At 46.7% G+C, this 27,813-nt stretch overlaps 4 protein-coding genes across 5 annotated transcripts; all 4 read right to left on the bottom strand.

Annotated features, from left to right (window-relative positions):
• On the bottom strand, positions 716–9,958 carry LOC8078567 (mediator of RNA polymerase II transcription subunit 33A). Its single transcript, XM_002461178.2, has 12 exons — positions 9,526–9,958; positions 9,292–9,405; positions 8,276–8,629; positions 7,335–7,651; positions 7,121–7,212; positions 6,711–7,038; positions 6,157–6,364; positions 4,986–5,100; positions 4,334–4,507; positions 2,742–3,417; positions 2,462–2,668; positions 716–2,330 (listed from the first exon to the last, which is right to left on the bottom strand). Exons 1-12 carry the CDS (start codon positions 9,768–9,770, stop codon positions 1,240–1,242), a joined length of 3,921 nt encoding a protein of 1,306 aa, XP_002461223.1. The 5' UTR covers positions 9,771–9,958; the 3' UTR covers positions 716–1,239.
• Positions 12,114–13,306, bottom strand: LOC8078566 (probable calcium-binding protein CML32). The gene has a single exon (XM_002461177.2). It carries the CDS (start codon positions 13,109–13,111, stop codon positions 12,512–12,514), a length of 600 nt encoding a protein of 199 aa, XP_002461222.1. The 5' UTR covers positions 13,112–13,306; the 3' UTR covers positions 12,114–12,511.
• On the bottom strand, positions 15,544–20,880 carry LOC8078565 (cytochrome P450 714B1). Its single transcript, XM_002461176.2, has 3 exons — positions 20,509–20,880; positions 16,484–17,334; positions 15,544–16,384 (listed from the first exon to the last, which is right to left on the bottom strand). The coding sequence occupies exons 1-3, from the start codon at positions 20,798–20,800 to the stop codon at positions 15,941–15,943; spliced, it is 1,587 nt and encodes a 528-aa protein (XP_002461221.1). The 5' UTR covers positions 20,801–20,880; the 3' UTR covers positions 15,544–15,940.
• LOC8078564 (acid phosphatase 1) lies at positions 21,539–23,139 on the bottom strand. Of its 2 annotated transcripts, XM_021454816.1 has the most exons (4): positions 22,554–23,139; positions 22,198–22,404; positions 21,887–22,090; positions 21,539–21,787 (listed from the first exon to the last, which is right to left on the bottom strand). In XM_021454816.1, exons 1-3 carry the CDS (start codon positions 22,958–22,960, stop codon positions 21,910–21,912), a joined length of 795 nt encoding a protein of 264 aa, XP_021310491.1. In that variant the 5' UTR covers positions 22,961–23,139; the 3' UTR covers positions 21,539–21,787; positions 21,887–21,909. The 2 variants fall into 2 exon arrangements, with proteins under 2 accessions (XP_021310491.1, XP_021310490.1); XM_021454815.1 differs by having other exon boundaries at positions 21,744–22,090; positions 22,554–23,138.

Here is a 27,813-nt window from a genome sequence, read left to right as displayed (position 1 = left end):
CATTAAAGAAGAACTGTGGGTATCCATTTGAAACACCACCCACATCCTTACATAGATCTAAAGTGTGTTATTAAAACATACTCCCTCCCTCTAAAAAAATACACTTTTCACATTTTGAGAAATCAAACGGTTTTAATTTTAAATAAAATCATATAGAAATATACTAACACTCACGAGACAAGATAAATATCATTATATTAGTTATAAAATATATTTTCATAATAAATTTATTTCAAGACATAAATATTAATAATATTTATAAATAATATTTACTATAAACTTGATCAGATAAGTTTAACTGCCATATTTCTCATAATTGCATTCTTTTCTAGACAAAGGGAGTACAGTTTAGAATCACTTTTAGAATGTACTCAATCCATCGTCGTTTGACTTTTTTAATATAAAGTTTGACCACTCGTCGTATTCAAAGTTTTGTATAAAATATTACTTTTTTTTGTGGTGTATTGGTTTATTAATAAAAGTTCTTCAAGAATGACTTAAAATTTGACTATATTTGCACAAATTTTTTGAATAAGACGAGTGGACAAACTTAGAATAAAAAAAGTCATACGACATACAATAAGATGGAGGGAGTAGGTGTTATTAAAATGTACAGTTTGCACGATCATTTAGAAAATTTATGGCTTGAAGATTTATGCAACCATCACATCTTTTGTTCCAATATATCAGACATTGTTCAAAACTTGGTCTCATGTTTAATTAAAAATGCAGTGGCTTTGGATTGAAAATATTGTCTCATCAACGTGTGGGCAGTAAGAGCGAGATCCGAACCAAGGAGACTAAACTGCGGTTAAGAGGTTGACGGACAAAAAGGTGAGAAATTTTCGATGCATTACAACAACTTCACGACGGCCGATAATGTAGAAGACTGCCCGAGAGGCGAGAGGACAAAAAGGAAAATACAGAAAGTTCAGTACAATAAGGTAATGAACTTTCCATATATTACATGTTAGGGCTGAAGTTAATACACTCCTAGTAGGTTGCATGTTCTTCAGTATTGGATTCACAAAAACCCTGAAGGGCTCGCCATACATGAGAACTTCTGTTATCCTGATAGCTCAAGTGGAATTCTGGAAGAGTTATCATGATAGCTCAAGTGGAATTCTGGATGAGTTACCCTCATTACTTCAGCTAGACCTCTACTCACCAATCTCAAACCCTCAAAACTCTAACAACGGCTGCTATGTCAGATGGGGACAAGATGTCCAAATGGCAGGATCACATAAAGGCCTCGACTACAAGAGAGATTGCCTGCGGTCCTCCTCGCTCAAGAAGAGATAGAGCAAGGTCATGTTCATGCCAACTCCGAAGTCCAGCTGCTATCTTCTTTAGCGTTTCCAGCTTTATATCCCGCAACCATGATGGAACAAACTTCACCACCAGGAACATAAATTGCGACACATACGCTTTCCAGGTACCCGGGTCACAGCCCAGAAGAATGTGTCCGTCCAATACACCAGCTATAAAATCCATGTGTTTTCTCACCACCCGTGGCCGCCTCCAGAGGAAAGACAATTTCATGACAGGATCAGTCCTATCCGCTCCCCAAAGCAGGCTACCACTGTAGAAGAGCATGTTGGCCATGGCATAACCTTGGAGTGTGCTAGAAACTGGCCCAGGGCCTTTCAAACTCTGTTCTCTGGCTGATAGCAGCAGTGTTGGCAGTGTTTCCTCATACAACACCTGGACCACAAGTGGTCCACCTGCTATGCACAGGAGACCTCCACCAAGCAACGCAACCTGATGTGCCATGGATGCTGCACAAGATAGTGGTGTCCGGCCTGATTTCAACTGCGGAGGCCCATTGAAAGACCATCCATTTGCAAGTTTGTGAGACCACTCAATAACTTGCTTGAGGATCACTTCACTAACGAAGTAAGTGTCATGGAAAGTTCGACATGTTCTCAAGTAGATGAAACCAGGTGCCATTGGGAGCCTAAGACCTTGATTCGTGATCGAGTCCCCTAGTAAAGCCCCAACTCCACGGTTTGCAATTATGTCAGAACCACTGGGTGAAGACTGCAGAAAGGACGAGAAGCAACTTTGGATGAGCTGCGCAACTGCATCTTTGTCTGTACCAAATGGAGAACGCATACAAGAGAGGACGATGAAGTCATGCCATCTTCGCACTTTCTGTGTCCACAATGCCCCAATAATGGGCATGCTTGGCCAGGAACTCCCCCCTGCACAGTTCTCTAGTGCCTGCCCAGTGACCCCTTGAATGTACTCCAAACTCCTATCTAGCTTAAATGTAATCGTCAAGCTGACAAGTGCAGCCATAGGTAAAGGAAGCATTGGCGGCACACCACCTGAAAGAATATAATATGCTTTATGACAACAAAAGTGGAATAAAGGTATTTGGCATATTGATGGCGAAGCCTGACAATAAATATGACTAAGGTAACTAAGTTGATGTGCAAGAACAGAATGCAGAACATACGTGGATAGCAGCTGTTAATCTGAACACCAGCAGATGCAAGAATTTCCTTTACTTCAGCTTCAATGGAATGAAGAGAAGCACCGGGACTAGGCCATTCAATTCCATTCATTGGAACAGGTTTCCAGATTCCTCGTGTAATTTCTGCTGAGAAGTAGCTTACAATTGCAGCAAGAGAAGCAGGCAAAAAGTCCACAAGATCCCTTAAGCCTGCAGTACGGAAACATTAGCAAATAAAATGATGCTGAGAGGTACCAACATACAATATGGGGAATCAACTCACTTGTAGTCAAGTCTCGGCTGGAAAGCCGCCCATGAGCACATGCTGTCAAAACAGCTTCAAGAACAAAAGGAACAGCTTCTAAAAATTCCCAAGCAGGAACAGCAGGCCTTTGGCAAGAATCATCTGATGCACTTACAGAGGAACCACTGACACTACTACTAGAAGTGGATGAAAGATTACTAGATGATACCCCACTTTTATTCATTTTTCGGCAAATCATATTCAAAATTTTGTTCGCAACTTGATGGACAGGGTTTTTGTTGCAAAGACCAGAAAGTGTAGAGGCGATGCAAGCTTGATTCTGGAAATACCAAGCCCTTAGCTTGGGGAAAGAATCAATATAAATCGGCTGAGCAGGAACCTCATTGACTGAGCCCATATTGTTGTAAGAAGCCCTATTAGGGGCAGATGAATTTGAGAACTCAATGCCTTTATTGCGCATCAACAACAGATAGTCGAGAGTCAGTTCCAGCTTTACTGAGCCTCCACGACCAGCAAGACAATACTCTTGAGGAGGTCTATAAAACTTCCACAAGCGAAGAAGGCAAAGAAATGCACAAGAGAAGACCGAATAAACAGATGTTTCACCAAGAATGGTAGACTTGTGATTAGGTGGCGGTGCTATTGACCCAAAAGCCTCACATAGTGGCATTAAAGCCACAGCAACATCTGGAACCTGTATCACATAAATATTTTCTTAAATTCAGGAACAGCAATCAGTGCAGCCATGTTAAATATTTTTGTTGCCCAATTAATAAAATGTTTCACATTTGTGACATAGTAATATTAACACACATAAGTCATAACACAACTACTACTTGTGTCATACCTAAATAAATGGTCCAAAGCACAAAGAATTGCATACTACACTTATTGGTCAATGAGGTTGGGGCAGTCATCAAATGTTAGTGAAGCAAGTGAAAGTTGTTACAGTCAGATACAGTTCCAACAACTTCTACTAATAAACATGACAAGTTAACAAGGGGTTGCAAAACTATAGTACAGGTCCTTTAAGGCCTTGTTTAGTTGGCAAAATTTTTGGATTTTGGGTACTGTAGCACTTTCGTTTGTTTGTGGCGAATATTGTCCAATCATAGACTAATTCGGGTCAAAAGATTAATCTCGCGATTTATAGGCAAACTGTGTAATTAATTTTTGTTTTCGTATAAATTTAATACTCCATGCATGTGCCGCAAGATTCGATGTGACGAGGAATCTTGAAATTTTTTGAGAACTAAACAAGGCCTAAACTGTTGTTGTACTTGTACAGGGAACAGCATGCCTTATATCTCTAAAAGACAAACTGAAAAAGAACACAGCACACTGGGAAACACAAAATTGCATGTGGACAACAATTGCAAAGAAACACTGATCTATTGACATTTTAAGTCTCTAACGATGTTATGAAACTTTTCTCCTTGATGACATTGAAACAAATAAGACACCGTTTTTGAGGGACAAAGCAAAGCACACATCTAGTGGTGAGGATCTGTTCTGAATAGAAATATGCAAAAGCATTCACCTAGTTTAATATTCCAATAACAGATTGACAAATAAACAGCATAAGCAAGTTATATTGCAATTATCATTACCATTCCATACAACGAAAGAATGTGGATGGCGTCACCATAAGAAACACCGAGTAAGATTTCATTTAACGTAGACATATGAGCAAGGTAGTGGCTCATGCTCCCAGGAGTTGAAGTTGAGGAATCTGAGGGTAAAGAAGCTGATAATAGCTTGACCACCATACCGACCACATGTTCCTGACACATGTGCATGAGCATATAGCCACAAATGTTAAAAAAGGCATACAACATTGTAGCAAAGTGTGTTTGTAAGATTTTCTACAGTTTTTACGTAACTAGCTTTGTCCCCAAAATGTTGGTATATGACAACATGTCAATGCCCTGCGTCCCTACATTTCTGATTATTTTTGGGACTATTCTCACATGCATTTGACTAACAAACGATACTGAACTTTCAGCTATGCTAATAGCTTAAGATTTGAATTTTCCTAAGTTCCATTAAAAAACATTACAAAGTCAATAAATAGTGGAAGTGCCCTTGTGGTAACTATGAAAAAGAAAATCAAATGCACAACCCACATTGTCAAATTGATTCACCTAAAAAATAATTAACTTTCTTACAGAAGAATAAAAAAATTCCGGTCAGCTATATGTTGACAATATGGAATGTCTTCAGTCTTCACACAGTAAGGTGTACAACTGTAAATCAAGGTACCTGAATATTCCAGCCACGAACAAGTGATGCACCACAAAGAATCTTTGCAGCAGCTGTTTTTTCTTCTTCTGAACCATTTGTCGCTATACTGTATAATTTGTCCAATTCTGCAACACTGAAGAAACAAACAGATTACACATCAGCGCAGGATAATCATGATGATAATAGTAGAGAACAAAAAATATATTGTATAATTTGTCCAACTCCGAAACACTGAAGTCTGAAGAAACAAACGGATTTCAAATCAAGGCAGGAACATGGTGGTGTTAGCTAGAGATGACAATGGGGACTCGATTCCCCACGGGCAATTCCCCAATTAGAGGATGGGCATGGTTGCAAATGTTGCCCCACGGGAACCAAATGGGGGAAAATTGATCCCCCTCGGGTCTAACGGGGGCAGGGATGATCCGCTGCCTGTCGTCCTCCATTCCCCACGGGGCCTCAAGTAGCTAGGTCCAGTACTGTTCATATGCGCAAATTGCTTAGAGGCCTGGCTGGCCCAACATAGAAGCTGGAGAAACACGTATAAAATCTGTAATCCTAACCAGGCAGCCTTATCCAATCCATTCAACTCCGCATCTCACAGCCAGTCACTCCACCTCCTTCGCCTGCCCACAGCTGCAAGGACTACCGCACCCGCGGTGCCTGATGGCACCACTTTCTGTAGCCCATACCAGCAATCCAGTTGCATTCATCCACAGATCCACTATCTCCATCTCCACTCTCGCATCTGCAGCTGCTAGAGTGCTAGGCATTGAGGACAACCTGCACGGGTGCTGTGCTGCCAGCAGGGGCCAGGGCACCTGGCAAGCATGCACGGGAGTGGAGATGGAGATAGAGTGATTATGTGGATGAGTGGAGCCCCAGGAGTGGAAAGTCATCTCTACTTCTAGCAGTGGAGAGCAAAAAAAAAAGGTACAAACAAAGGAACCAGACATCAAGCAGAGTTGACTTAAAATATAAAGAATCAGGGTAGCTAGTAGTCCCAGGAGTCTAATTTAGACCGCACGCTATATGGATACTTCTATTTTAGCTCTCATTTCAAAATTCTGCACGAGAGCAAATGATGTAATATAGCATACTAAAGTAGTAAATTATTAGTTGAAAAGAAGTCTTAAGAGCAAACTAGTCATGATTGGCCATTACAATTTATACACCAATTTACACACACCTTGAAGCAGGGGTTGCGACCAGAGCATCAATAAGGGGTCCTGAAAGTCGAGCCCCTTTCATAAAGTTTAACCAGGGGGATTCTTGGGGCAAAGCTGTATCTTTTAAAGTCCCAGATGGTACAACATAGCCAGGCCATAAGTAAGCAGATGTATCGATCAACTTTCTCGAGATACAGGCTTCAATAATAAGATGGAGCATGTTCCCAGCTGAAAAAAAATGGTCAAGTAAAAGTAAGAAAAAAGGATAGAACAATGAAGGGCTAAAAATGCATTTATTATGAGCAACAGAATACTGAAGCAGCAAGACATAAAAATGTTCCGAGCATAGCTAACAAGCGATATGATAACAAAGAGTGGTTATCATTGGGACTCAACTAGCAGAGGCCCATGGAATGCCTTTGGCAAGAAACAGATAATGAAACCCCACACCCCCTCAAGAGGCAATTAGAAATAATAATACCAAGGACTTATGTGTCTCGCCCAGCATAGTCTCTGTTTTCTTTCTAACGTGATAAGTATTAACTAATTGGTAGGATATGAAGAGTACAAGTACCAGCTTTCATGGAAGAGTCAGTCTGGTCCATCATGCTAGAGTTGCCAACCCCAGCCTTATAGTTGGCCTTAAATATTGCCGCTTTTGAGGCTGCAGCATTAGCTGCATTCACCACTGATGAAGGTGGTACAAGAAGTCCTGAATACTGGATCAGATCCTGGAGAGACGATATAAGCCCTTGTCTTTGTGGAAGAATTTTGTTTCCTTCAGCTCCAAGCATATCACTTTCTTCTTGAAGAATCTCAGCAACGGCTAATGGTATAAGAGATAACAACATGCACAACCTTGAATCTAGATGAGGAATCGGTCCTTCAAGAGGTTCTCTAGCCTAGTTATAACACTTTGCAAGTGAGAAAGCCACATGGATGTAAATAATACAATTCATAATTATCATGGAAAGGTCTATTTACCCGTTGTACAAGACGAAGGGCGGAAACCCAAAGAGCTTTAAATGTTTCCTGCCAGCTTGCTTCATTAAGCACTTGCATTGTCTTGGTCATTTCTGAATAAAAGGAACACAATATTTAGTAACAAGATCATGTCACTCTTGCAAGAACTGAATAATTTGATTGCAAACACGCAGATCATTTTCGTCTACATAGTTGGACCGACATGTAAACTTGCCTTTTATAATCCCGATAGCTGATATAAGATTTAGATGCCTCCCATCAATTGCATTCTCCACATATATATCAAATATTATCCAGCAGGCAGGCCTCCCAGCTCCAGTAAGTTGGCCCAGAAGGGAGCCACTGGATCCCATATTACCAAGAATACCCAGAATGCGTTTGTTATTTGGCTGATAGTCTGTTTTGCAAACTCTCCAGATATTTATTAACAAGTCACTAATTTTGTGTCCAGAAGGCAGTAGAGTCTCCAAGGACACCTTGTGTGCTTCAATAGAACTCAACCTCTGGCGTAGAGAACTGAACTTTTCAGGCCTAACCTAGAAAAAATTCTTCGTCAGCACAATTGTAATGCTGATTATTAGCAACAGAGAAAATACAAAACAAGTAGGGATGTACGTTTTGAAAGTTTTTGTGCAAGGTCATGGCAATAAAGATGGAAGGCTTAGGTAACGAAACCTATTACTATATTATTGACAGCTACCAGAGAAGTTGATTGCTATTCAAGTAACTGTTTGGAAATAAAAAAAGACTAAATATTAATCTACGGGGAAAAAGATTCTAGAAATCTATCTTTGCTTTGAACAATATATTACTATATGAGCTTACTGGTTAAGCCTATTACTATCCCTATATATACTGTAGAAAAGCTGTAAAGAATTTTTTTTTCATATATGGTATCCGACATGTTTACGAAGTGCATTGGTTGAGTGCATGACAAGAAGGGAAATACTTAAATCATGGATATAACATCTTCATGGTCAACATGTTAATAGGGTGGGCACACTTAAAACACCGTGTATCTTGTTGCATACTTGCATGTGAAATGCTGGGCTAATGTTCTGTAACTAATTTCACCCTTGGTTTCCAGTCAAAGTTAAATCTATCCAAAGGGTAATACATAGACAATCTCGTGAGAAAGGGTATGAAAAAACATACATGTTCAGGAATATCAAGCGTAGAAATGATTGAATCTTTCTATCAGCAGCCATCATATGCAGCACGTCCAAAGCCATGAGAGTGTTCTTCCGGCGTAACTGTTCGCGATGCTCATTTTGGTTCTCAGTAGATCCCCTTTTAACATCTAAGTCCATAGGCTGTGGCCCATCAGTGGCATATACACTCTCTTGCCCCTCTGCCATCGCAGATGGAAGGCCACAATCCTCAAGTATGCTATCAATCAGTTTATTGACAACAGTCAACACAAACATAATGACAACATGTCCAAACTCTGTTCCAGAAAATCCATAAACCTTTGATAGTTGCAAAGCTTCAGCAATGGACTTCCCTATCCTGGGAAGTACAATAGTTACCTATGAGCAACTTCCAGTAGTGTATAGTAGTACCATAGTGTACAACAATGTAATGGTGAATAATAGATGCTGAGTACACTGAAAAGATGAAATCAGAAAACTTGAAGAGGAGGGGGGGCAACAAAAAGTTCATGAGGGGGGCAAACCCATATTATGACATTACAGAATGTATAAGGTATGCACAGATGAGCATAAATCTTGGCATATAAGTATATAACAAGAATTTTTTTTTAAAAAAGTGTTAGCATAGACCATCACCATTGAACCCCAATCTTAAACATGTAGCTTGACCTCATAAGTCATAAGGATGTGTATTGTAATTTAATTGTACACTCCTGTTCAAAGATTTAGATGCATATCAATCAAATTGAGAGCATAACAGGAAAATCTGAAAGAAAACTAGAGAGAGTGTGTGTATGAAACTTGGCACTGAGTGGTGCAATTCAAATTTCAAACATTCAGCTTGGCAGGGATGCTTGTACCTTTGATTTGTGTCACAAAATCTACATAATGCTGTGCTCAATACAGATCTAAAAATGTGGGATTATATCTAACAAACAGTAGAAAAATACTCACACAAGATACCAGATGCTATGACTAAATCACACCTAGTGGTAGCACATTTCCTAGTTGAGGTCTTACTTGTCACGATTAGGCCCAGCCTCCATAGACAGCAAAGACGACGTGACGTGACACTTGAGGAGCTCCAGGTACAGACGATAGGCCTCAGGCTGCGCTCGCCGCTGCGGCAACACCCTGTGTGACAAAACCACCGCTGGATGAGTTACTCACTCGCAACCCACAGAGACGTAACCGGAGAGCACACAGACGGGCACCAATTTCAGCACGCTCGGGGCGCCGCGGCCGCGGACGCACCTAGGGGTGAGGAGCGCGAGGACGTGGAGCGGGCAGAGGAGGCGGCAGGCCACGGCCTGGCCCAGGAGCTTCCAGAGCGAGGGCGAGTTATGCGCGAAGCAGAGGTTGGAGACGAGGATCCCGGCCAGGTCGGCGCTGGGTAGGGGCCCCGCTCCTGCGCCCTCCCCAGCGACGACGCGGGACAGCTCCACCGCCCGCAGGAGCGGCGGGTCCCCGCGCGCCTCCGACGCCTTCACCGCCGCCATCACCCGCCGCTCCAGGTCCGCGGGGACCAGCCCCGCCGCATCCGCCGCCGCCGTCGTCGCCACGGTGGCGTCCTCGCCGAGGGTTTGGGTTTGGATTTTGTGTGCGGACTCCTCGAGTTTTTCTTCTTCTTTTTTTCCTCTCTCTCTCTCTCTCTTTCTCTGTCTGGACTGGCCTGCTGCGATGCGACGGACACTGGTTCGTGTGAAAAAAAAAAGGGGAGGGAGCTGAGAGGCGGAGGGTACAGTGTGGGAGACATCTGAGCCGTTGGATCATCGAACGTCGCCTTCGGTCGCGATCGTGGGAGACCAGTTGACTCTGCTGCTGACGAGCGGCGCTCCCTGACAGGTGGGGCCGGCATCAAGGACGAGCGTCCAATGACCATGAACTCGCAATGATTTGATTTCGTCTCGCGATTTATAGTTAAACTGTGTAATTAGTTTTTGTTTTCGTCTATATTTTTTTTGAGATTACACGGTACAACGCAGACCCTCAACACGCACGCACACTCACCCCTATGAACACACGTACGCAAACCCTACCCTAATGCTTCATGCATATGCCGCAAGATTCGATGTGACGAAAAATCTTGAAAACTTTTTGCTTTTTGAGGTGAACTAAACAAGGCCTGAGTCTCTCTACAAAGATTGCACTCGCGCCACTACTTGTGCTTCCGTTATGTCTGTTGGCCTCAAAATGGGGTAAACCGGTGGTTGATTCACTGGTTAAACTAGCCTCTTTGGGTTAAGTTAGACTGATCAGCATGAAAGCGAAACCCATCACGCTGTCACGAGTGACCAAGTGTACGTGGCGGGGAGCTATGGGATTATTTGAGGTTAGCCATCGTCGTTCTCGCTCATGTATCGTGTTTCGTGCATGAGCAGTTGAGGCTGTTGAGCACGCAGTCCATTTGGCGCGTGAGATCAGGACGGGACCGTCCTTGGTCGGGGTGATTGCCACGGAGACTTTACCTGTGCCAGACGTCGGCAATGACGTACGCGGTCGGGTGTCCACGTTATCGGCTAGTACACGGCATGTTCGCGTGGAGCAGAAGATAATTAGGCCTTGTTTAGTTTCTAGAAAATTTTGCAAAATTTTTCACATTCTCCGTCACAACGAATCTTTAGATGCATGTATGAAATATTAAATATAGAAGAAAATAAAAACTAATTGCACAGTTTGGTCGGAATTGACGAGACGAATATTTTAAGCCTAGTTAGTCCATGATTGGACAATATTTGTCAAATACAAACGAAAGTGCTACAGTGTCGATTTCCCAAATTTTTCAGAACTAAACAAGGCCTTAGTGGATATCACAAAGAGAGAGAGACAGAGAGAGAGAGAGAATTAGTGGCGCGTTGATTTATTAGCATATTTTCACTATGTCAAATAATTTCATTTTGATGGTCGAAGCTTCTGCGTGTATTGTGTACAGAACTACAGATGATGTACTGGTTGCTTGGCCGAACGGCCCATGGCTCCATATAAGATGTAGCCCAACTGATTATAGTTGCTGAACCACTTTGGTCCATAAAGCAGAAGGCCCCTCCTCTCTTCTAGTGGCTACACCAACACGCACCGCCACACCGGGCTGCTTCCTTCCTCCGCAATGCCAACTTGTGGGCCACAAGGCCCAGCCGTGTGTTCCTTGTGTAGATTCCGTTGCGTTTATTCACATTACGTTCTTTCGAACGGGCCTTTTCGGAGAGGGCAGGGAGTTCCTGTATTCACACAAAAAAAAAAATTAAGAAAAAAAAAGAGAAATTGAACTAATTCTATTTAAAAAAACTAGACCCAAAAATCTTATATCTATACCATTTATTGGAGGAAAACCGATTTTTTTTTAAAAAAAACAAACAAACACGACCCAGATGACTAACATTAAGCAACTCCCGACGACACCCCCTCAAAATGGAGCTCGTAGTTGCACGTCATCGCCGAACTCACCATTGAAGTGATGAGCAGCCATGACACCCAATTACCGATATTTGTCAACATTTCCAAACAACACCAGTATATACAACAAACTTCCCTTGTCCTAAAATAATTGTACTTCTATGATTTAAGTTTTGTCCGATAAGAAGGGCACTTCTATCTTTATGGCCCACCTAGATGCTTCCATGCTAAGAGCTCTTTTATCTTTTGTCGACATTCGCGTTAAGAGCTCTTTTATCTCGTCCTAAGAGCTTCCATGCTGTTCTTAATCTGAATGTTGAACAAGGTAGCATGGAACTGCAGATATGCAGCAATACATCCACTAATTCAAAAAAAAAAAAAAACAGAGCACGCATGAACCTCGAGAGCTGATTTAGCACAATCACATCGCGGAAACTGAGCCGAGCATCAACCCAAGACACTGATGGAGAATTCAGAATAACCGAGTTTGATACATTTTTATCAACTGGCAGAGGCCTAAATTTCAGTAATGTCATGCCGTGCCATGGTTATGCGACAGTCAGACACACAGCACAGGGCATTCTCATCACCACTAGACCAGTGAAGGACGACAAAATTAAACACCAGCAGACACAACTAGACAATTAGAGACGCATCGGTGCCACTAATTAATAAGATAAGAATAAGAACGCCGCACTGTCTGGACGAAACACGGAGCCTGGAAGAATAGTTAATTAGGAAATTAACCTACTACCCATAATCTTGCCATCTCTTGACCACCATATCCAGGAGCTTGGGTTAAATTTTTATGCCCTGCCTTGACCTTGACACAGTTTTAGATGGACGATCAGGCGCCCCAGACGGTGATCCCCTTCATCATGCATTTGAACTCGCTGAAGTCGACGCGGCCGTCGCTGTCGCGGTCGACGTTGGTGATCATCTCCCGGACGTTGGCCATGCTGCTGGCCTCGGGGAGTCCCAGCTTCTTGAGCACCGTCTGCAGCTCGGCGGCGGAGATGAAGCCGTCGCCGTCGACGTCGAAGACCTTGAACGCCTCCCGCATCTCCTGCTCGTCCTCCTCTCCCTTCTTGCCGCCGGCGTCCGCGGCGTCGTCCTGGTGGTCCGCGAGCGCGCCGAAGAAGGCGTCCCCGAGCGCGCGGTGGAGCTTGTCGAAGTCCTCGAAGCGGAGGCCCGCGGCGCCGTCGGGCACGTAGGCGCCCACGGTGGCGGCCAGGCCGGCGCGGTCGGCGTCCAGGCCCAGCGCGTCCAGCGCCTGCGCCAGCTCGTCCACCGTGATCTCGCCGTCCCCGTTGCGGTCGAACAGGTCGAACACGCGGCGGAGGCGCACCGCGTTCAGGCTCCCGTTGCGGAGCCGGAACGACGCCGACGGCGTCCCCTTGGCCAGCGTCGGCTTCACCACCGCCACCACGCCCTGGTTCGAGTCCATCCTTTCAAGCTCGAGCTTGGGTCGACCTCGACCTCCGGATTCTCTCGCTCGTCCCTGCCGGCCTGCTTCAGATAGCGGAGCCGCGCGCTGGCTGCCCTGCGTTCTCTTCTCTTCTCTTCTCTTCTCTTCTCGCCTTTTAATTTGTGTGGTGTCAAAATCGCTTCTTTTATTTCTGGAGGAGCGCGAGGACAGCGCTGGCTGGCTGTTTATAGCAGGGACCAGCAAGGGGAGGGGAGGGGAGGGGAGGGGAGGGAGGGAGGAGCGCGTCCGCGTCCGGGGGACGCGGACCGAATTGCCCGCCCCGTGTGCTTCGTAGCGGGAAATTATTGATCGCCTACCAAACCAAACATACATACTCCCGTTAAAACTGTCCATGCATGATGCATTATTGCATTGCATGCAGACGAACGCGCGAATCAAATCGAAACCAGTCTTCGGCTTGTTTGTACTGCGTTTCGTCGCACGCAACTAGCTAGGCCCGGTCTAGCAAGCATTATCGTCTATCGCAAGCTGCCGGGGTTAGGTGAGGAGGCATCTTTCTCTCGCCAAGAGACCAGATCAAAGAGAACGTCTTTCCAATCCATGGCTGCCAATGCTTCTTGTTCTGGAATCAGGCACCTAGCACTGGCGCTGGCAGGCGTAATTGGTACTACAGCAAAGCAGATCGCCAGTTCTCACGTGAGACGATCTGACTACTGCTCCACCCACCGATCCGATGACGCAGCAGTCTATGCGAATGCAACTATGCAAGCCAAGGCAATTTCGTCGCATTTCTGTCCCTGCTTCAGCCGGTGAGGAAACGAGTGAATTAAAGAAGGTAGATATCGTAGAGCACAGTGCGGCCACATGCGAGGACGCTCCGGAAAACGTGTGACCTGAATCGCAATTGTATCGACTGAGACCGGTGGCCACGACACCTACACGCTGGGAATTCTGAATTGCGTCCGGCAACGTGCGTTTTCTTATTATTTAGGAACCTTTGCCTGACGCCGGGCAACTGGATCGAGTTTATAATTGCTGACTGAATTACGGTCATTGTTCAGTTTGGTCTCCTTTCTTTAAGCTCTCCGATCCAACAACCGGCCGGGTGGCCTTCTATACATTCGGAGTGATTTGAAATGGGAGAAACTGCCAAATATAATGATACAGCGAATTGCCAGTTTCTCACGTGAAGAAAGCGCCCAGTTTGGGCAATCTCATCAGTGCATTTCCTCTCCTGCTTCGTCCGGCGAGGAAACGTTTTTTTTCTCCCCCGATATATAAACGTCATGCGAGGGCGTTTCGGAAACCCCGAAAACGTGTGGCCATATTTCAGTCGCTATCCAATCGATCAATTCATCAGACTACTGATCAACGATCACGACAACTACGCGCTGGGATCGGTGTCTCTGAATTATGAGTTTCTTCCTAACTTCTGTCCACGCGAAAAGTGCCGTGTTTCTTAACGAATCTCTGCCGAACACCAGCAATCCTCATCCAGTTTGTAATTGTTAGTTTACCTTTTCCTGAAGGTCGTCCGGCCTCTGTTCAGTTTGGCCTCTCCTAGCTCCCATCTTTAAGCAACAGACTGGTGAACCTTTTTCAGCTCTGAAAGTGCTTTGAGATGAATGGGGGCATCTATGGATTCGCCCGACGAGAAAAAGAAAATGGGGGCATCTATCGCCCTAGTAGACTCCATTCGTACCCAACGTAGTTAGGCAACGACCTGGCCATAACTTGCCTTCAGCATTAAGGTTATCTTTTTGAAACAACAGCATTAAGTTTATCTTAGACATTGTTGTCAGGTAAGTTTCAGGTATCGGCGGTTTTTGGGATCACCAAGCATTTTTCTTCAGAATTTCAAGGTGTGAATTCATACACATACAGTCTTTGGCGCCATCTTTATGCTTTGCTTGTATATGGACGTAGAGGAATCTTGGGTCTCTGGAAAATCCCGAGTTGTTCCGGTTCCGACTCTGAATAATATGAGAAAATGCTTTTCTGAATGGACAAGTGATGGAAAAGTCTTTGTTCGTGGTGGAAGTCTGGTCAGTTTGTGCAGAAACTTATTTGCGTCTTTCCTTGTACAATCAAATGTAGAATTTCCAAAAGAAAAAAAAAACGTGCCTTTTGCAACACTCGCTCGTCAGTAAGCCCATGGAAGATCGAGGATCTGAGCCTTTATTAGAAACGAATAGGAAAACCTCATCTGGTAGTGCAGACAGGATTTGCATAGTCATTTATTAGAAACGAATAGGAAAACCCCATCTGGATTCCTCCCTGAGGAGGTCTGGAGATATATGTAACAATGTCCGCGGGTTTTGGGGGCAGCTTTAGCGTTGTTGTCCAGCTCACACGCGTCGCTGTCATTTTCACCATGTATTATTTAGGAATGATGCTTTTGTACTATCTAGTGTCCACTGTCCAGAACACCCCATTATGACCACACGGTCTTCACCTAATCTTGGCTCTCAGCTGCAACATTTATTCTTATCATCCCCTGATTACAGGTACTTTAAGCAGACAGAAAGTGCTGATCCAGAGAAGCCATAATATGGTATGCTAGTAGTACCATGGAAGTGCCTTGCTTAGCTGATGCTTGCAAATCGCAAACCGCAGCAAGGGCATATGCGTGCGTGCGCCACGTTGAGTGTATTTTAAAAAAACACAATCTGAATGACAGAAACAGACACCACCTTGAATATCCTCTACATCTACCCTGTTGCTGTCCAATCTGTACAATGCAATCGCCGTGACCACCCAGCAGATTATTAGCGACTGGGCCGAACTTCCGTTTCAGTGAGGAGGCCCAGCGTGGAAGAAACTAACGAGGCCCAGGCCCAGGCCCATCTAGCTAGCACCTGGGCTGGGCTCCACGTTCCTGAGCACGAGCCGCACGCCGTGCTCGGGCTCCACGATGAGCCTGAGCGCCGGCGAGTGCACGTAGGCCGGCGACAGGCTGATGTGGAACCTGGACAGCACGAGCGCCAGCAGGACCTTGAGCTCGGCCATGGCGAAGGCCTGGCCGAGGCAGATGCGCGCGCCGGCGCCGAAGGGGAGGTACGCGTGCGGCTGCCGCTGGTGGTGCGCGTCGTCCGCGAACCGCCCCGGGTCGAACTCCCCCGCGTCGGCGCCCCACAGCTCCGGGTCCAGGTGCACCGTCGAGACCGGCACGTAGATGTTGACGCCGGCCGGCACGCGCACGCCGCCGAGGGTGACGTCGCGGAGCGCCTGCCTCGACACCACCGAGCCGGCCGGGTACAGCCGCAGCGTCTCCTGGATCACCATCGTCAGCTGCAACAGCAACAGCAATAGATGAGATCGCTGTGAGCCGTGGGGTGCGTGCATGCTACTGTGAGTGCTGCTGACGTGTAGCACGTCGTCTGAATTGACCTTCTTCATCTTGTGCAGGGATGCGAAGTCCGGCGCGGCGCCGGCCGCGCACGCCTGCCGCGCCTCGTCGCGCACCCGGTCCTGCCACTCCGGGTGCAGCGCCAGGAGCATCGTGCACCAGGCGGCGGTCACCGCCGTGGTCTCGTACCCGGCGAAGTAGATGTTCTTGCAGTTGTCCACGACGAACTCCTCCACCGCCGCCACGCGGCCGCCGCCGCCGGACTCCGCCGCGGCGCTGCGGAGCATCGCGTTGAGCAGGTTCCTGTCGTCGCCCCCGCTCTCCCTGACGACGTCCAGGACCAGGTCCCGCACGACCCTGTTGAGCCTCCACGCCTCTGTGTTGGTCCTCGTCGGGAGGAAGCTGAGTCCTGTCATCTCCGCCAGCAGGTTGGGCTTGGACACCGCCTTCTGCAGCTCCCTGATCGCCGCGAAGATCCGCTTGCCCTTGACGTAGCTGCTGCCGAAGCACGTCCTGGAGATGACGTCGGCGGAGTAGGCCCTGATGTCGTCGTCGATCTTGAGCTCGAGCTCCGCGCCACCGCCACCGCCACCGCTGCTGATCCTGTCCTCCCACGACGCCACCAGCGCCGTGGCCGAGCCGACCATGAGGTCCACCATGCCCTTGACCTTGTTGGGGCAGAACTCGGGCGCGATGAGACTCCGCTGGTGCGCCCAGGCCTCGCCGCTGGACTTGAGGATGCCGTCACCGAAGAGCGGCCGGTGCGTGACCTTCATGTAGGAGCTCTTGCCGAGGTCCAGCGACGTCCCGCAGCGGCCGAGGTCCCGGACCACGTCCGCCCGGCTGGCGTGCAGGAACACCATGCTCCCGATCGAGTAGGTGAAGATCGGGCCTGCACGCAGCGCGGCGTGTATTGAGGCGTTATTAATTAGCACGTAAGTAATCATCGTCATCGTTCACACTTGATAATTTGTCGCTAATGCATGCTTTGGAAACACAATACGATCGATGGTACTGCATGATTGTGGATCTGCGTTTGATGTGACAGGTGACAGGGGAGACAGATGGACGGAATTTGGTTGCGTGGCAGACTGAACACCGAGAAAGGCCAAACGATACTGTCCTCCACTCCACCAGTAGTCCACTCAGGCAGAGGCAGGCATGGACGACGCGTGAGCGTGATGCGTGCGGGAATCGGCAAGTAGGAGTACGTGCTGCTTTTTGGCAATGTGCGACAAAGGAGAGGAGAGGAGAGGAGAGGAGAGGAGAGGAGATCAGATCAGTCCAAAGGCGCAGCAATCACTTTGCGCGGCTGGCCCGGCGCGAGACGTCGACGACGAGGACGGAGGAGGACCATCCAGAGCTGAGGCGCCGAGGACAGGCAGCACCTTGTCACTACTACTCATCACTTGTGGTGGGCGGCGGATCGGATCGCCGGCTCAAATCAGCTAGTACCCGTCTCAGGTGAACCCCGCTCCAGGAAGATTCAGGTTCACGCAGACGCGCAGGCAAGCCCACCATTATGACAATGATCAGGACGCGGCTACTACTGCCTAGGACGGTGATCGACGGCCAGCCGCCAGTGCATGATCCGAGCTGCTGGCCGGCCACCCTGCGGGCAGTCGGTGTTGGCAGAAACACCGTCAGCTATACATCGGACAAACCTTACCATCAGCAGTCAATGGAACAGGACCAAGCCCCTCAGTTTCAATTTTTTTAAATAAATTCAGTCAAAATTAGGTATAAAAAAAAAAGAACAGAGCTACAACAATTTATTTTTTTTTATATAAAAAATTATAATTTAGAGTGAAGGAAGTAGTATCTAGCAAGTGAAAAGCCCGCCGGGGTAGGTCTATTTATTTGAACAATATATAGTTAGATTGTCTTTAACAACCGTGACTCAAAATACAAGACTCGTTTGTTTTTTTGGTAGTGCTACAGGCAAAAGCTTCAATATCTATTTTTGATCTTCTTCATCAACAAGATTCAAAAGACAACTTTTGCTCCAAATGGGTCTACAAGAGAGATCTAGAGGACAGGCGTTGACTAATAATCATTTCAATGGAATCCTGAAAAGAGCCTCAATTGCCTGGTGATAGAACTGATGAGTTCTAGTTATCCGGCAAGACTGTTGGGTTGTGTCCTGTGTGCTTCTGTCCGGTCACGGAGGGAATGAACACAACAGCTAGCTACCTAGCTAGCTCAACACATTATCACATCATTTGCCCCATAACATTGCGCCTACTGTGCAATTATTTGCATTTGTCTCGCTCAAAAAGACGGCCAAAAAGATGGAATTCTGATTGAGGTATTGTTTAGATCTAAAAAGTTTTTTAATTTTAACACTATAGCATTTTTGTTTTTATTTGTCAAACATTGTCCAATTATAGAGTAACTAGATTTGAAAGATTCGTCTCGTGATTTACAAATAAACTGTCTAATTAGTTTTTGTTTTTATCTATATTTAATGCTTAATACATGTGTCGTAATATTTGATGTGACAGTAAAATTTTGAAAAAAAATTGGTTTTTGGATGAACTAAACAAGTCGTGAAACGAAAGCCAGGCGCTGGCTACCATTCAACTGTTTCCTTTCTGCCTTTTTTTAATTATATTTTATCTCTCTTTCTGTGGGCACCATTCAATGCTTTAGTATATGACACTACTCCGCCGGTCGTCCGGTCAATCAAAGAGATAAAAAAGGGATGGAACTAGTTTAACCAAGATCGGCCTAGCGATATTGTTCGCGCATTAGCATTATATTTTAATATAAGATTTTTATTTTAGGAAAAAAAAAGCGCGTGCTAGCAGTTCAATTATTGTTTTCACTAGGTTTTGGACCAGATTGTCATTTCGCGTGAAGCATATGCCTATCTATCTCTAGATGGTATAGCCAGAATAGTTCCCACCACCCACTGTTCAATTATTGACTTATTATGTTTCTTCATTCGTGCTTGTACTGCATATCAGGTTGGTATATATACATTCCTGTTTCGACGAGATGGACTCAAACTTCTTATCTAGATATATAAATAATATTATCAACATTTGCATATTTTAATATGCTTATTATGAAAATATATTTCAACGCTAATTTAATAATTAATTCGCAACATAAATACTAGAATATTAATCTCTTTTTTTAACTGAAAAAGGATTTGACTTTTTTGAAGGTAGACGTGCAATTATTTTTGAAAAAGGATGGAGTAATTTGAATAGATAATGACACCATCATGTTTAGGCTCTGTTTGGCACGACTCAACTTCACAATAAAGTTGTTTTTTTAAGAAAAAGAGCTTTATAAGCAACTTTCTAAATAAAGCCAAGCTATTTTGAAAAGGTTATTTGATAAAATAGCTTCACCAATTTTGTACGCGGATGAAAGAACGAAATGGGAGAGATAGCTAGAACAAACTACTTTTTTTAGCTTTATTTCATCTCATATATTTACGAGAGAAGAAGAAAAATAGCTTTACCCATAAAGCTGTTTTAGAAAAAGAGTGTTTGGTAAAAAAAAATCACAACACTCATGTTGTGAGCTATGCCAAATAGGTTCTTACAATGTTACCTTATCTCCACAATCAAATGTACAGCAACTAAAAGTTTAAACTTGTTACTCTCCATCCCAATGCAAGGTACCGCTAGATTAGGCTTAAGCTCGTTGCCACAATGTTCATTTGAGAGAGGAGAAAAAAAAATAAACAGCTCTTCGCTATTACCTTTGCCCAAACTCCCATATGGAGCTTTTTAGACACCGAACAAAAACATTTGCAGTAGCAGCATAGTTTCGTCGTCGTTCATCGTGTGCTAACAGTGCATCTGTTATAGTGATATATTTATTTCTTTTTTGTTCCAAAAAAAACGCATATCCTACCCCCCCACGCGCCGGCGTGGTCAGTTGACAGCAGTAACCGCTGGACTGGATCGCGCGCACTATTAACCTTTAACCGCCCAGCAGCACCAGCAGAGAGACACAGAGGCACGCAGTCCAAGTGATCGTAACAACAACCAACACACATGCACGGACGAGCGGACATGTATGCATGCGTCTGCGATCGCGTACGTACCGTACTCCTTCCTCCACCTCTCGTAGTGCGGGAACAGCGCCTGCCGGTAGTCGTGCACGATGCCGCCGCGCTGCGTCGTCCCTGCTGCTGGCGCCACCGCGGCCGCGGCCGCGGCCGCCCGCCTCATGTCGGCGCGGTTGCCGTAGGGGAAGGAGGGGCGCGGCCCCGCGACGCCCTGCGCCCGCAGCGCGGCGCGCACCCGCTCGGGCGCCACCCACAGCGCGTGGTACAGGTAGAGCGCCAGCGCGCCGCACAGGGCGGCCGCCGCCACCACCACCGCTTCCATCTCCATCTCGCTCGTAACTTGGCCCTCTGGCCGGCTGGTTGTGTATGCGTTGGGGCGGTGTTGGGTTGCAGGGTTGGCAGACACCGATCGATATGTATATATATATATATATATATATATATATATATATATATATATATATATATGCACGAGTTGATCAGGGAGGTGCCGCGGGCGAGACGAGAGCCAAGGTTTGGGGCTTTGGGCAGTGGAAGCAGCGATGGAGCGCGGCATGCCTGCGAGCCCCGGAACAGACGTCGCGGTCGCCAGTGGCCACCAACGCCATATTCCCCTGTAGTGGCGCGGGGCCGCCGGTGGGGGGTCCGATAGATGGGTCCGGGTCCGGGTCCAGGCTCCGTGAAATATCGGGAGCAGGCAGGCAGGCCGGAAAGCGAGGCCTGCCGCGTGCGTGCTCTGCTTCCCGTGATCCTGTTCTGTATGCCGTTTGCCGTCGCATCACCGAGCGCCGGGAGGGGATCAAATCAAATCCTTGCTGATCCTATAGCTTCCGGCAGCAGACAGATGGACCCATCCATGGATCATCCGTCTCGCACAGTCGCACTGATCTCATCATCAGAGGCGGGCAGCAGCAAACTGGCATGTGACCGATAGTTACGTGCACGTAAGCATGTCTCGTTCGTAGCTCGCTACCAGACAAAAGAATCGTCCTACCGCAACCCTACAGTGTACTCCTCGGTTTCCCCCCCCCCCCCCCCCAAAAAAAAACATTTTCTTTTTGCGAAGCACGTTCTTTTTTTCTTTTTATGATGGAGCGATTACTAGTATAGGGCACAAATTAAATGAAGCGTCCATCCAAACGCCTTTCGTGACGGGCCCAATTCTTTTCTGTGTTGCCGGGTTAGTTGGTCCCGTTTTGTTTTGTCTGCGTATACGTACTGTATGTGAAACACATACACGAACTGCAAGCACCAAGCAGCTAGCTCATCGATCGGCAAATCTGAACCTGATGAGATCCATCACCTCCGTTGTTCTCTGTGTGTTCATAGGGAAGCAGGCTCAGTTCACTGCTTACAGTAGAGTAGAGTAGAGTAGAGTAGAGTCCATCGCGCAGGCAGGGGCAGGGGCACGCACCGACCGCGGGTGGTGAGGTGAGATCATGGGACAAAGTACATGGGGTTGGGCACCTTGAAGACACGGTCCCCGGCGTAGTCGCCCTGCAGGTCGCTCCACTGGTCGCCCACGTTGCCGCGGATCCGGTACCCCTCCTCCTCCACCAGCTGCCTCCGCACCGCCGACTTGAACGCCACCGAGCTCTGCCCACGGTGCAAAGCGCCTCTGCAAAAACACACATCAGGTTGTTAAGGCCCGGCCTGTGTGTCGGGCCGGAACACAGTCACGGGCCGGCCCAGGATCCAAGAGTAATAGCTAGCTAGCTACCGTACCTCATGATGAGGCGGTCGTACCCCGAGAAGCCGGCGGCGGCGAGATTGGCGGCCGTGCAGGAGCCCAGGGTCTCTTCATCCCTCCCGGTCACCACGAACACCCTGAACCCTCTGCTTCTCAGCGTCTGCAACAGCCATTGCATCGCAGGTATCCCGGGGCAGATCGCCCTGCTCGCCCACGCCCTGAAAGCCACAGGATCATACGCCCTGCATGCTCTTGCTCTGTCAGCCCGCCATACGTACGATACGATAACCAAGCTGCAGCTTGCTTGTTCTTGCATGCATTCATTCATATATACGTAGTATAGATCGTCGATGCATGCATTGCACGTCCTCGATCGTACGCAGGTACGTACCCGAACTGTTTCACCTGGTAGTAGGGCTGGTTGGACAGGCAGGTGTCATCGACGTCGAGCACCCAGGCGTCGAGGCCGTCGCCACCGGCGGGCGGCGCGACCTGGGTGGCGTAGGCGGCCGCCTGCTCCGCGACGGCGGCCACGTCCCGGTGGTACTGGCCCCAGGCCATGTACCCGCGGACGTAGCCCACGCACTGCGCCGGCACCGTGCGCCACCCCTTGGCGTTGTTCGCCTCCACCATCACGCGCCATGTCAGACAGTAGGGGTCGTCGCCGCCCCCGCCGATCGGTGGCCAGAACCACGGCGCCCCCTCGGCCGCCTCCAGCACGTAGCACAGCCACGGCACGACGAAGGCGACGGCGAGCGGCGCCAGGCGAGCGGACGTCGTCGTCCAGCGCGCCGCCATTAATTATTGGATCGTCTCGATCGATCGATCACTGCCGGATATAGCTATATACTGCTGCTCCTATAATTCAGTGGCCGGCCACCAAAGACGACAGGATCGACCTCAGCAAGCAGCTGTGTAGTACGTGCGCCTAGCATAGCCGCTAGCCGAGAAGAGATCGATGAGCAAAGTAGTAGAGCTGGTGGGTTTAATATATAGATAGAATAGGGGGTCAGGGTGGTGCATGCACACTTGACTAAAGCTTGCTCAGCATTATATTGGTCGGCCGGCGACTTTTGCCCGGTGCAAAGCGAGCAAAAGCAGGGGCTACGGCGTACGTGCGCGCGTACGACGAGTCGACGACATGCATGCATGACACGCCTGACCGTGCCCGCGCGCGCCCCTCCTATAGCAGCTATCTAGTGTGGTCGGGGCCCGGCCGGGTACGATGCCTTTTGGATTAGGTGCAGTGAATCCACCACTCGCGGCGCCGGTCGTCCGTGACGCCATTGCTGCCGCGCGCGCGCGCGCCATTTGCACGCACCGGCGGCGCAACACGTGGCCACGGCCAGTGCCCTGCTACGTGCTACATCTTGACCTTCTTCCAATTCGTCTGCGAACAATAATACATACGATCGAACACTGTGCTGTAATTGGAGTATCACAGTGTCACGCACGAAATGGAAGCGAGCGATCGAGAGCAGAGTGCGTGTAGTGTATATACGTCGTAGTACTACTAAACATAGTAATTTGACCACCGAAAGATGGGGCGATACGACGACACCAAAGGTAGTGGCATGCATATTGGCGAATATAATGGCATGCGCTAGCTTACTGTGTGCTTCCAGATTAGAAATAAAGAATGGTGTCAGTGGAGTATCTTTAGCTAGTACAAGTCGAGCTTCCATGAAATATTGGCAAGTTGACGTTGAGTGCCGGGCGACGAAGCAGAGCATGCAAAAGCCTCCGGGCCGGAGCAAGTGATCGACCATCAGGTAGGTCGTCGGTCGGCCCTGATGATCTCATCGCTGGCAATTGGGAACCAGTACACGACACCACTGACAGATCGAGTGGCGATGTTTCCATGAAATGTCTTCCGCATGCGTGTCCATGTATATATATATGCATATGATCGAGTAGTCCGATCATGGACGACAAGGCACATGCATGCATGGTCGTGTGCGATATATCGACGAGATCTTGGCCGCGTCGGCGCGCACAACCAGAGATCGATCGATATGATATTTGATATGTGTGGAGCTGCTTTTATTAGTTTGTCGATCTGCTGCGCGCGTGCACACCGCCGGTCGGCGGCCGTCGTCGTCGCAGGGGTCAAAAAACGTCGTACTGGCCTGGATCTCGACGACGACGATCTTTGATTTCCCGCGTCGGCATGCACAACCAGAGGGCGATAGGATATGTGGAGTGGAGCTGCTTTAGTTTGTCTGCATGCGTGCCTACGTGCGTGCACCGCCGGGGTCGGCCGGCCGTCGTCGTAGAGGTCAAAACAACGCCTTACGTGCGGATCGGAGTTGACTAACATATATATATATATATATATATATATATATATATATATATATATATATATATATATATATATATATATAGAACGCAGAGATTCGTTCGGTGCTTATTGGATGTTTGTTACTTACCACTTACTACTACTACGTATTAGCTAATACTTTAGCACTGACTTGCGTTTAGCGAGAGGTCGTCGTTGCCTCGCCCATGAGAGACCACGCACTTAGAGCAAGCGGGCTGAATCCTAGCTGGCAGAGAGATTAAGAGTGTGTTTGGTTGGGCTGTGATTTTTGGAAAAGCTACTGTGAGCTTTGAGCTTTTGAAAAGCTGCTGTGCCATGTGAGTTTTGAGAAATCCAAAAATCATTTGGTTGGTCACTTGTGGCTTTTGGAAAAAAAAACTGAACGGATCCCAAAAGTCAGTGAAAGCAGGGGGTGAGGTGCTTTTGGATTTGTACTACGAGAAAAGCTGCTTTTGGGCAAAAGCACTTGTGGCTTTTGGGCCCTTTGGTTGGCTTTTGGCTTTTACAAAAGCAAAAGCAGGTTCAAAAGCCCAACCAAAGGGAGCCTAAAGGAGAGAGAATGCAGAGCGGACGTCTGCTGAAACGCCGGCTTGAAGTGAGTGGTATGCGCAGGCTTGTGTTCCCATCTACTGTTTTCCTGCTCCACTCATTCTCCACTGGTTGCATGTGTCTCTGCATGCCGATGCCACATTAAATAGAATGCCACGATGGAGTTTATTTCACCCGCAGCGAGTTGTATCATTGCCTTTGCTCTTAGCAAAATTGAGCTGCATTATATTGCAATTGGCGCATTTACCGGGCGTGCGGCCCGAGGGCAATATAGTTAGCATTAATAGTAGCGGCTAGCGGCTAGTATGTTTGATTTGACAAATGTGTGAAGCCAGAGCAAATCACAAGGTTGCATTTGGCTTGTGAGTGCATATACATGAGTTGTAGGGGTGCATATATGATAAAATTTTAATTAAATCTACAATTTTTTTTTTGCATATTTTGTGGGTGCATTTGCTCTCTTCAAGTAAGCATTTTAAGAATCGTGCTACGTCAAACAATCTCTGATGCTAAATGCTAAGTTTGACTAAATTTATATAGGTCCATTAGCTAAGTTTGAGGGAATGCCATCTTGATCTATCAACTTCATCCCAAAACGAATTTACGAGGGGTGATCACATACCTGCTAGCTATAGGCGCATCAACTTTCGATCAACCACTTGAAAAAGTTTATTAAGGACCAACAAATACACTTTAGAAGTTGGAAGACCTGGTTAATAACATACGGTGCATTTTACTCTAGAAACACTAATATTATCATATCAGATAAGTATCATTAGATTCGTCATGAAATATATTTACATATATAGTATACCTATTTATCAGAGTGTCTATGTTGATCGATACTACAGTTTTATATAAACTTAGGCAGAGTTAAAACAGTTTAAATTTGACCAGGACTGAAATTGCATCTTCATTAGAACATAGGCAATACTTGTCTTCGTTGGCATATAGGCAATATTTTTCCCCGATACCTATATAGAAGTTGGGGTCAGAATATGCGTAGAGAAGAAAAAAGATTGCTGAAAATGATAGTTGGGATATGGCCCATTGGAAGGATGCAACTCTCTCTTTATTTGATATAAGAAGATGGGAGAAATATTGGTGATTATAAAAAGTAAAGAGTATTAATTAGATGACTATTGGAGCAAGGAAAAAAATAAAAATATTTGATCTTAATATGATATTTTTTATGATAATATTTGATCGAGATATTAGGCCTTGTTTAGTTTCCAAAAAAAAGGGCAAAAATTTTCAGATTTTCCGTCAAATCGAATTTTACAGCACATCTATGTAACATTAAATATAAATAATTACACAGTTTACTTGTAATTTGCGAGATGAATCTTTTGAGCCTAGTTAGTTCATAATTGGATAATATTTATTAAATACAAACGAAAGTGCTACAATGACCATTTTACAAAAAAATTTGTTGGAACTAAACAAGGCCTTAGTGGACCGCTCGAGATTCGTATATAGCTATATTGCATAGTGTGGATCACAGCATCATCATCATATAGAATAGAACCCCAGGCCTTGTTTAGTTCACCCTGAAAACCAAAAAGTTTCAAAGATTATCTTGTGGCACTTGCATGAAACATTAAATGTAGACGAAAACAAAAACTAATTACACAGTTTAGCTGTAAATCACAAGACGAATCTTTTAATCCTAGTTAGTCCATGATTGGATAATATTTGTCACAAAAAACGAAAGTGCTACAATACCGAAAAAGTTTTCACTTTTTCGGAACTAAACAAGGCCCAAATTGAAAAGCTACACCGGGCGGTGGGTGTAGTAGTCCTTCCTTTGACAGTGTGGCTATACTCTGTATACGCATGCAAGGAATCCAGGACCGATCATGTGCTGGTGCTGGTCGAGCTATAGCCTAGTATTAATTTGCAGGTAGGATAGGACTAGGAGGAGTCAGCCAGCAGATGGTGCATTGTCTGTGGTCTCCATGGGTTCAACCGTTCAAGAGGGATGGGATGGGAGGAAAAAGGACGTACACGCACGCACTGCTGTCGTCTCCGTGATATCGACGCAACGTTGCACGTGTGGCATGACATATGGCACAGTGGCCGCCACTGGCACCGGCAGGCTGTCCCGAGCAATGGCGCCGGCGCGGACACGACGACGACGGATCGGAGGGGGGCGACGTACAAGTGGGCCTGTGGGAGCGAGAGCGAAAAGGCCTCCTGCTGCCCACGTTTCTGAGACTTGAGGCTTGGGCCGTCGTCTTGCACAAGGAAAGGGAGGAAGCCCAACCCAATCTCTCCTCCACCAGCTACTAGCTGATGGGTGTGGCCCGTGGGGTTTGACTGCAGCCCAGCAAGCATTCGCACACACAGTTTCCTTTTCCTCCCTTCTAATATTCCTCCTTAATTAATGAATTAATTTGGGACGTCGCAGAAAGAGAGAGAGAGAGAGTTTTTTAATGTATGTATGGAGAATTAATTATAGATAAAAAATAACTAACTACATAATTTACTTATAATTTCTAAGATGAATATTTTAAATCTAATTAGTGTATGAGTGGATAATAATTTAAATAAAAAACAAAAGTGCTATAGTAGTCAGAGCAAAAAAATAAAAACTCAACTAAAGGGGTCCGGAGTCCAAAAAAAAAAGGGACGTGTCGGCCTGGGCGCGTGTCATGGCGTGTCAGCAGCGCATGCAGCCGCCCCTGTCAACGACACAAGGTCTCGCGGTCCCAGCTGGTGTGTTCCCTTGCCGTGCGTGGCGGCGGTACACGGCGACGGCACACCCTCGTACGCGTGC

This window comes from Sorghum bicolor, chromosome 2, assembly GCF_000003195.3.
Source record: "Sorghum bicolor cultivar BTx623 chromosome 2, Sorghum_bicolor_NCBIv3, whole genome shotgun sequence".
NCBI classification, from domain to species: domain Eukaryota; kingdom Viridiplantae; phylum Streptophyta; class Magnoliopsida; order Poales; family Poaceae; genus Sorghum; species Sorghum bicolor.
This window is presented reverse-complemented; position numbering and strand designations above follow the sequence as displayed.